The 10,596-nt window shown below is 35.5% G+C and overlaps 1 protein-coding gene across 1 annotated transcript in view; it reads left to right on the top strand.

Annotated features, from left to right (window-relative positions):
* Window positions 1-1,014: 1,014 nt before the first annotated feature.
* LOC134842379 (uncharacterized) overlaps window positions 1,015-10,596 on the top strand; it is a 52,232-nt gene continuing 42,650 nt past the window's right edge. Inside the window, exons 1-4 of the mRNA XM_063858687.1 lie at window positions 1,015-1,827; window positions 3,012-3,440; window positions 3,657-3,878; window positions 4,263-4,521. Of these exons, the coding sequence (XP_063714757.1) occupies window positions 1,420-1,827; window positions 3,012-3,440; window positions 3,657-3,878; window positions 4,263-4,521 (1,318 nt within the window). The 5' untranslated portion in view covers window positions 1,015-1,419. The remainder of the gene's footprint in view (window positions 1,828-3,011; window positions 3,441-3,656; window positions 3,879-4,262; window positions 4,522-10,596) is intronic.

Below are 10,596 nucleotides of genomic sequence, written 5' to 3'. Positions count from 1 at the left end.
TCTTCAAGTCGAACTTCACGCCAGACAAGCATACAAAAATTTTGGTTAATTTTGTTTCTTACATTTTGTTTTATATTCTTTACTCGATGGGTTTCGTCTAATTTTTTTTCAGATTGCTGCCATGATATTTTCTAATTAAAATAATTTGTTTTTCTTGCAATTTCCTTGATTTTATCGACATTTTTTCAGCTGTCTGCTTTTTATGTTCCTTTTCATCAATTTTTTATCAATTTTTTAAAATCTTTATCAATTTTTTATCAATTTTTTTTTTAAAAAAATCGGTTCATCGATCCAAATAATGAAACCAACATTAAACTTAAAAATTAATTTTACTTTTCCGGCATAATCGTAGTGACTCAAATTAGCTACCATCAATTCGGAAAGCTTCAATTTTAAATAAAGTCTAGTCTATAGTTCTAACAGGTTTTTTTTAAGTTAATAGACAAAATACTTAGACTACGTTTTTTGAGAGGCCATGTCTCAAGAACGTTAAAAGTCCTTCACTAAAAAGTTTGAATTACCGATTTCTTTGCTCAGAGAAAATCAAAAGAGGAAGGTTTAACAGCTGAGTTGATAAGTGCTGAAAGATTGTCTGATTTTCACCCTCGTTTCGATCAGACAAATTGATTTTTCAGCTTTCTGTGACTGTCTCCAAATGTCAAAATTCGTGAGCAGATTCTCCGCAGATATAAAGTACCAACAGAACCCCTCGCATACTTATGCGATAAGCTGGTATAACTTGCTTCCCGTCCCTGTTTATCATTTGCGACTCCCTTCATTTTAATCCACGACGACGGGCGAAACTGCAGGTAACAACTTCAATTAAAGTCTCCCTTTAATCCCACCTTAAAGCTTTTGTTGTTTGTAATGAATCGAAAAATAGATCTCGATACAACATGCGAACTTATCTCAATGAATTGGTCATTTTCTCTTTTTTTGCCTGCTATAAATGAAGTTAAAGTTGGACTAACATAGTTATAAATGTAAGATAGCCCTTAAAATGTTTACTTCGGCTGACTTTTGGGCCAATAACAAGCCGTGTTTTTCGAGTTTTACCAGCCATTTACATAAATTCAGGGAATTTTGATTAATGAAGGAGCGTAAACATAAATTCCAAAAAGAAAAATGTTGTCTAAAATTATTGCTGAATTTGTAGACCTGGTTGGAAACATGCTACAAGTTAATTTATTTAAGTGATCAACAAATAAGCACAGGGCTAGCAGATGAAAATCGATCCTACTTTGAAAATTCTCATTACCCATTTGTCCTGGTGCATTGGAGACTTTATAAATGAGCTTCATAGTTTGAAGAAACAATCCTTGGGTTATTTATTTTATTCTTATTTGAGTGGTATACTAACTTCCCAAAAGTTTATGGGTATTTATTTGTTTGTTAAATTGAAAACATGATATCGTAATCATGCCGCGACAAAAACGAAATAACAAATCGTCTGCAACATCTGGTTTTAATAATCAGCCAAAAATCCAATTCAAGAACAGTTCACCGCCTATCAATGGTCCTCATACACCCTATTTGTTATACGGACCAAATGGCGATATAGCTTTCAACACTTACCCTAGTAGTTTTCAACAATCATCTATCCCCAATTCTCCTTTGAATAACACTACCCAAACGCAGAAAAGTGTGAAAAATACACCAAGTAAGCACAACCAAAGCAATGGGGGAGAGGTGAATAGTGTGTGGACGGCGCAACCTGCGTTTGATTACGAGCCTCTTCGTTTCGCAAATGGACAGCCTCGTCGATTCGAGTTGGCTAACGGGACCCCTTCGTCTCCCATATTGTACTACAATAGACCTTCACTAGAGGTTAGAAAGTTTGAAATCATCTTTAACGACCCAAATTCATTATTAGCTGCAAAAAATACGTTTTTTTTCTTCAATTTTCCAGTCCCTTGCAAAAAGGTGAGGGATTCGTTACCCTCTACATTATTTACCCTACGCTTAATTCGTTCTGGCAATTCGGGTGGCAATTCGTTTCGAAGTACCATAGGGGCGCTAGTTTGAGAGATCCAAAAAACGGATGCCTAGAAATATTTCCCCCTATTGCAAAAAAGTGGGGGTGTGGGGACTCGTCATTAGGTACAAAATCCGTGTATGCTCGTTCTTAAATTGGTCATTTAAAGGGTTGGATAGTTGTTGTAGACACCATAGGGCAGAAATTGTTTCTTCTTTTTTTAAGCCGACCAATTTGATTTCCCCAGCTCTCCGAAAAGACTACAAGGACCCTATTTTGCCAAAAAATTTTCTGTGATGCAGGCAAACAAACAAAAAAACAGGCTAAAAATGACGTTTTGAGCACTTTAAAATTATATTTAACCAAAAAAATTGCGTTTTTCGGCGTGCGCTCACCTCTAAAATTTGCCAAAAATGTATTTCGTAAAATTATACCAAAGGTGCCATTTGAAAGCGAAATTTTGGGCACTTGGCTAAAATTTCGTGCTATCTATGTAATCTAAAATAATGTTATCATCTGTTGATATTACGCTCTGCTTAATATTCCATCCGGACTCTGGAATCAGAGACGGTGGTTGATTAACATGATTAAACTTCGCTTTGTTCCGGTTATATTTCAGTGACTCTACTTGTTGAAGGGCTAATTTTGAAATTGAAATTGAATATATTCACCGTGCAATAAAACCTTATGCCAAGCGTTAACCCCGTACCATTTCTTTTGATCTGCTAATTTTCATCTGTTGTTTGTCCGACTGATAGGAGACAGGAATTTATTTTTATTCAAGAGTAATCAATCATAACAATAAAGTTGTCGACTTGGAAATTATATTTTGCAAAGTCGCGTTTGCAAACCTTATTTAAAATTTAATCAAAAAGGCGCAAAACGACATGAATTTTGTAAATCAAAGTATTTTTTACTGTCGAAAACGGATGTGACAAAATGATATCAAACTTGTCCGAAAAAATTAGAATCTAGTTCTGGGGCAAAATAATACGCACGGCCGATTTGCAAATTAACTTTTTGATTATATTTCCAGAGCTCTTATTCGCTACCTGCACCTAATCAAGTCCACCATGTCACATTTCCATCTCCCTCGCCTCCCCTTCGCGGAGGAGGAATAGCCAGACCGTTGACTGTGCCCAATACCCCAATTATCCACGGAATCACTCTACCCCCTGCTCCCCCTGACTTCGGAATCGTGGCACCGAAAAGTAATCAGCGGAACAGCATTTTAAGTTCTAACATTAATTCATCATCTTCGTTACTTTCGAGCGGTCAGTCTGTAAAACCCATTCTGAAAAACTCGACAGGAGGCTCCTCGCCGACCAATCATATTGATGCAACGAAGGACTATTTAATGAAGGAGTTGTCGGATTTAGGCGAGAGTGAAGAGAAGCATCTTCGTAGGCTGATGCAAGTCGATGACAATGACGATTGCACGGCGCTGTCTCGACTGTTCTTCCAAGTAAGGCTTTGAATGAATCATTTTTGATACTGTCGTTGAGATAATCGAAGCTAAAGAATTTTAAACTAAAACACCTCTCAGGATTTTGATGTAGTCATTTTACAACCGCTGTCATATAAATTGAAATCATTGGAGATTCTTTAATAGATAGCATAGGGGAGGAGATTGTTGAGTGGATCCAAAATTGTTAGCTAAACCCAGTGACTCTGTGTTAAGGAAAGCACTATGGTGCACGGTGTGGCCAGAGCGGCCAAGCTGGGTTCGGACTTGAGGAGATTCATCTGGGTGGCTCTGGTGATACTGTGTCTGGCTGGATTCACCTGGCAGACCTGTAGTCTCCTCGTGGACTTCTTCCGCTGGCCAGTGACTGTCATTACTCAGATGGAACACACCAGGACTCTCACTTTCCCTTCCATCTCAGTCTGCAACATGAACAAAGTTAGTCAACATCAACAATTAAATGCACCATATATGAAAGAGGCAATTTTCTTACAGTTTGTCACCCTGAAGTGATAATTCCTCGATCAATCCTTTTTTAGGGGCGAGCGATTGTAGCACTGCCTCAGGAACAATCATCTTTATGAGTGGCGAAATTCAGTTTCGATTATACAATACTTCTGTCAAATTTTTTAATATCATGAGTCATTGAGCAAGGAATTGATATTAAGACAAGCGTATCGGTGCTAAGAGGTAGCTATTTGTCAAACAATTGGTAAGAGTTGGCACCTGTCCCCAATTGTCGTCCAAACAAGGACGTGACTTTGATCCAAACTGTTTTAAAAATGAACAAATTTTCTCCTAAAAAAGAAACTGATTTTCTAGATCATGGCCAGCAAGGTACAGTCTACACGTTTCTCCAGTCTGCAGGAACTAGACCAGTACGCCGCAGAGAGTCTTCCTGAGGAGCTGTCCAGGTACCTGGAACGCGTGAACAAAACCAGTGAATTGAAAGTATGCGGGGGTGCTGGGGAGAGGGGGGACTTGTGGCAGTGTCCAGGGGTGCACTACTGTATCCCAAGAGAGTGGAGGTGTAATGGGAAGCAAGACTGTCCCAACAATCAAGACGAAATCGATTGTGCCGGTAAGATTGTTATTGTTTTTCAAAACATATGGTGATAAAGACGTAAACATTGGTCGTGCTTGAAATAATTTGACACAGATCCAAAAATAGTAAAAAATAATTTAAATGAAAAATCAGCTTGTTTTGGTGTTCCTTGAAAAACGTTTGCAGAAGCTGCTTCAAAACAAAACTTTTTTGGAGCGCAGTTGTTTATGAATGCTCTATAAAAAAATTAAATTCGAGTTTTGAAATTCTAGCTAATGGATTCGAGCTGAGAAAGTCACAAATTACCTATAAACACATTACAAACGAGGGGTTCTGCAGATTTTTTTCACATAAACTTTTCAAAAATAAAGTCGAGTTCTTTGCTTTTTCGCCCCTCAAATCGTCAAATCGTCCAACGGCCTGAAATCTTTTACATTAAGTCAAACTTTTATTCATTGCATTGGCTTAAATACTTCCTTTCTCAGCTCAAGTGAGGAATTCGATCATATACCTTTTATACCATAAATATACCTTTTTCTTAAGATCGAAACTGGGTTATTCTGGTGAATGACACAATACACAAGTTTCTTTCTATCCGAAATTCAAATTTGTAAAAGCATCAGATTTGAGTTAGTTGCTGAAGTGTCATCAATTTTATTTATTTCAAAAGCGGCAGTTTGTATGATTTCACAGTTTATTCATCCCATTTTTTGAAAAAAAAAATAAGCAAAACTTGAGGATGCGTTTCCAATGTCACCCAGTATACATTTAATTTATAAATTGTGCGGTGAACGCTGCTAAATTGTGCGGTAAACGCTGCAATATAAATTGTGCCTGTAAACGCTGCAATATAAATTGTGGTTTATTGTTTACCTGTCTGTATGATATTACTCTCCTAAATAAACAACTTTGATGTTTCCAATTCGCCTTTCAAAACCAGCCATAAAATGCTACTATTACAATGGGTTTATCGAAATGTTACTAGAATGAAAGAATAACTTTTGGAAATAGTTTTTCTATTCTTCTTTTTTTTCAATTAAGTTAAAAAAAATTTTGAGAGTTTTCTAAGTATATAAATTTTCAATCAAATTCATTTAGAAAAAAACAGTATAAATTTATATTTTTCAATATCAACAAAACTCCTCTGACTAGTTTTTACTTACAACAAATGTCTGTTATGAAAAAATTTTGAAGATCCATTCTAAATTTTGCGTAAATATTAATTCTGAGCCTTTTCAATCATTTCATCACCCCTAAGAAAGAAATTTAAATTAAATCAAAAAAATCAGAAAATCATAAAAACGATATATATCCAGCGATTCAAAAAAACCTATGAAAAAATTTTCGAAAAATGTAAGCCTAAATTATTCAGTGAATGGAATCTAAATTGCAAAGTGTATAAAATAACATGTGACATGCGGATGCGGTTCATAATTGATGCCAATGCTGATGCAGTCCAAAAAAGCTTTAAAAAACAGTATGAGTATATAAATCAATGTATATATATATAGAGCATTCATAAACAACTGCGCTCCAAAAAAGTTTTTTGTTTTGAAGCAGCTTCTGCAAACGTTTTTCAAGGAACACCAAAACAAGCTGATTTTTCATTTAAAGCTGATTTTTCATTGGAACTGTGTCAAATTGTTTCAAGCACGACCAATGTTTACGTCTTTATCACGTCAAATATATGGAGCGTAGTTGTTTATGAATGCTCTATAAAAAAATTAAACTCGAGTTTTGAAATTCGAGCTAATGGATTCGAGCTGAGAAAGTCACAAATTACCCATAAACACATTACAAACAAGGGGTTCTGCAGATTTTTTTCACAGAAACTTTTCAAAAATAAAGTCGAGTTCTTTGCTTTATTCGCCCCTCAAATAGTCAAATCGTCCAACGGCCTGATTCTTTTACATTAAGTCAAACTTTTAATTATTGCATTGGCTCAAATCCTTCCTTTCTCAGCTCATATGAGGAATTCGATCATATACCTTTTATACTATAATTATACCTTTTTCTTAAGATCGAAACTGGGTTATTTTTCTGCGTTAAGATCGAAACTAGCGTAATTTTTCTGCGTGGTGTGTTAAGAAGATCTGACGTAAAACTTTATTTTAAAAATATTCGACAGTCATTCTAATATAGACAACTTGGACAGAAATTTTTGTAGAGAAATGTATAGAAAATAGAAAATTAAAAAAATGTAAAATAGAGTTCAAAAAAATCAACAATTGCTTTGCAAATTTTTGCAGAAAGTTTTTGATTTGTTCTGAAGAATTTGATTACCAAAATGGAGCTTGAAAACTCCAAAAACTAAATTTGCTTTTTTAAAACTAAGTTTGCAGGGTTCAAATGAGGCATAATAAAGCTGTTCTAAGCCTGCTTGCTCGCTTTATTGAATCGAATTACGACGAAAATCAAAAAGTTCAAACCGGTTTTTCTCGACACAAGGAAAAAAATTTTTAAGGTGGTTCTAATTACAACTGAAAGGGCTTTAGTTTGATATATGGCTCAGTCCAGTCCAATAACTATTTGTGGTACCTCATTTTGCGTGGAAAACTAAAAGAAAAAAACTAACAGACACCCGAATACAATGTTCCTTCCCATTTTCAATGGTCCGAACAAAAAGGTTAGATTGGAGCTTCAAAAATTTTGCATAAAAGACGTACTTTTGTAATTCAAAAAACCCTCGTCAGGTTTTTTTTTTATCAAAACAACCTAAAAAACTGCAAAAATTTGAATTTATGGGTTCAATAATGTGCACTGGGAGGATGATGTTTTTATTTTCTCCTTATAGCGCATAAACATTAGCTAGGAGAATTGTTCAAAATACGAGGCCCTACATAAAAAAGATGGCCTTAGTTTTTCTGGCAATTGAGGCGTTTTAATGTCCAAGACCTTTACTTGAACATAACCGAGCAACAAAACAGATCCTTAGACGTTTCTGCAACAGCCGATCTGTTTATACGTTCGAAAAGTTTTCTTAAATAAATTTTACCTTGATTTGTTTTAAGCATCAGCGCTAGATATACTCAATAATGGTCAGCAGAGTGTTTCATCACCAAAATGATTTTTCTAACTAGTTATAAAGGGCAAACCTGGAAACGCCTTCGAAGCATTTTTTTTATTTGATCAAATCCGATCATTTTAAGTTGTTTCATCCACCAGGGATCAAAAACAAGCGAGTTACTCAAGTATTTGCGCTGAAAACTTAAACTGTTCTTTTGCATTATTGACAAAAACCGAAAGCTTTTTATTCCGTAACTGTAGAACAGAAAGCAAGATCACCTGTTTCATATTTTTGTGAGTTTTTTTTTTCATTTTCAAATTGTTAAAAAAATCTTTCAAAAAACTGCGAAACAAATTAACATTTTTCTGTAAATTATTTTGCTTTGATAGGTACTACAGAAAATGCATACCTCAGCAAATCTTATTTGTTACGACCACTTCACTTTGTCGAAAAAAAATCAGATGTGATGGAATAATGATATTGGCTCTATTTTTTTCATCCAATTTTTACTATCTCAATAAAAATCAAAGGGGTTTAGTATCGTATTACTTTTGACTAGGAGACAGGTGCGGTGTAATACTAAAACCCTTTCAGCTTTGTCTCGGATTTTTGAATACACTGAAAAACAAATTAGTGTCAAAAAAAAATCTGTATGTTTTCATTTGCCAAATTAATAAGTTTTCAGACTGGAAATTTTAAAATAATTTTCAAATCTGGGATTTTTTGAATTTTTTTATCATTTATTGACTGGGTTTTATGGCTCCACTACATTCCATTTTTAATATTTAGTTATAACACTAGCGAGCTAGCGAGAGTAATGTTTTGCATGGCGCTAGTTTTTTTCCAACCTAACTCGCAAATAAAAATGCTCATTTGGAAGGGACTTTTGGTATACTCACAATTTTTAGCACTAACAACTTCTTGGCATCTGTTCTCTGCTCTATTTGTCGCAAGTGTTTGGCTATCTATAAGTGAGCGCGTGGCACAGTTGGAACGACGTTAGGCTCCTAATCTACTAATCGGAGGGTCAACGCGGCACTTAGCACTGGTTGTATTTATATTTGGTGGCATTGTCGCTGCATATAGCATTGTCATTTTATTAGCCACTATAGCTGTATCATTGGTTCGAATCCGACACATAGCAAAAGTTTTACTAATTCGAGGCTTATAGCTACTTTTTCCTATATCAACTTTGTAGGGCTTGTTTTGTCGTTTGCTGGCTAGTGTTTGCGAAGCAAGTGTGAAAATTTGCAATGTTGAAACACTGTGTTACTTGCGCTACAAATGACTATGCTTGTTTATTCTGCTTTTTTGAGGAAATTTTGTGGGGATATTCAGGTCCTCCCTTTGTACTATTTTGAGATATCCATTTTTGTCGGCGGACCCTAAAATTTTCTTAAGGCTCCTTGGGCGACAATATATACTAATTTTGAGGGGGCGCGCGCGCCAAAAAAACGCGGTTTTTTGGTCAAAGTTTTCCAAAAAGTGCCTAAAAACGCCGTTTTTGGCCTTTTTTCAAAAACTTGCCTGAGGCGCAGAAAATTTGGTCAAATTAGGGTCTTTATAGAGATTTGGAAGACCTCAGAAAATCAATTTGGTCGACCTAAAAAAAGGGTCGACAAATTTTTCAAAACTTTTTTTGAAAATCCGCCCCCTCGAGAAATTCCTAGATCCGCGCCTGCCCTTGCATGCTTTTAATTCTAAGTTCTTATTTGTCTTCCTCAGACCAGTAAAAACCAAACGGAGAAAACCCACTGTTTACAAGGTGCAAATTATCGGTCAGTGTTTCCTTTGATCAAGGAGCAGTTTTTTCTTAACTAGCAACACTGACCTATTATATAACAAGATTATTTAAGATGGTAGATATAAAGTATAATCTGGCCCTAGATCAGAGGAATCAGTAACGCCTTTGAGACCAGATGAGGAATTGATTTATTTACAGCCGCTATGAAGTCAATAAACGACGAATACATGCGGCAAGCTCTTATTCATCGCTCCTCCTTCCAAGCTAAAGAGTGCTAATAGATAAAATTTCAAGACCCACAGAATAAATATAGTTACGACCACTGAAAGTAGTTTTCGAATATCTGCATGCCACGACGAAAAGAAACTTTACAATATTGCTGTTCTTGGCCCGACAGGGAAAGAATCTACATGCTGCGGAAACTTTTTTTGGTGAGACTTGGACTTTTTGGAAAACTTACGCTAAGCCAGCATTAAATTGGCATCATCCTAATAAATTTGGTAAATCAACGTCATTAAAATTTTCTGGCTGCTTTTCGATTAGCAGAGTGAATTGAACGACTGCTCGTATATCAGGGCAAAGCTCTGAATGTTCCGACTGTCCCTTAATTCATATCGAATAATTTTTGTGAAAAAAAACATTGAAAACCTATAAGTTTTGGACAATAACAAAGTGTGAAATTGTGAAATTGTGTGTCGTACGAGATTGATACGACCAATTTGCTAGCCTCAATTCAATTTGGAACGATTTTGTTGAGCGGGATAATTTGCCGCGCATAATTAATTCGCGTTACGCCCTCAGCATTAAGAATAAACCCTTCAAAGCGCGCATAATTTAGTCCAGAACATGGCAAATTTGGCAATTTTCAAACCCCAGAACAGTACAAAAAAATTGGAAGTGAAATATCTTTTTACATTTGAACTCAGGAAGTTAATATCTTCAATGGGCTATGAAATTTTTTGTTGATTATTTCGATCGGTGAAAATTGACTGAATAAAAAAACCACACCGAGCATAAATATTCCGTTTTCTTCGAAAGTCGGAACAATATTCCGTTTTCTTCGAAAGTCGGGACAGATAGAGCAAATTTATAACGAGACTGCTCGTATCGAGGCAAGGCCCCGAATGTTCCGACTCGTTTTTGAGGTCTATGGAGCAGTAATAACATGAAAAAATAAATGTAAAAAAACTAAAACACATTATTTTTGCAAAAACCCACCACCCACACACTATTTAAAAAACAAAGTGATAGATTTCGCTCCTAGTAACAAATCAATTATGGCAAATGAGTTTTCTTGAACCCATTTGGAACGATTTCTAAAATCTCAGCTTACGCGTTAATAGCGTGAAATATATCGAGC

The sequence above is a fragment of the Symsagittifera roscoffensis genome, chromosome 3 (assembly GCF_963678635.1).
Source record: "Symsagittifera roscoffensis chromosome 3, txSymRosc1.1, whole genome shotgun sequence".
NCBI lineage: Eukaryota > Metazoa > Xenacoelomorpha > Acoela > Convolutidae > Symsagittifera > Symsagittifera roscoffensis.
The sequence above is the reverse complement of the archived record's forward strand: the minus strand, read 5'-3'. Positions and strand labels throughout refer to the sequence as shown.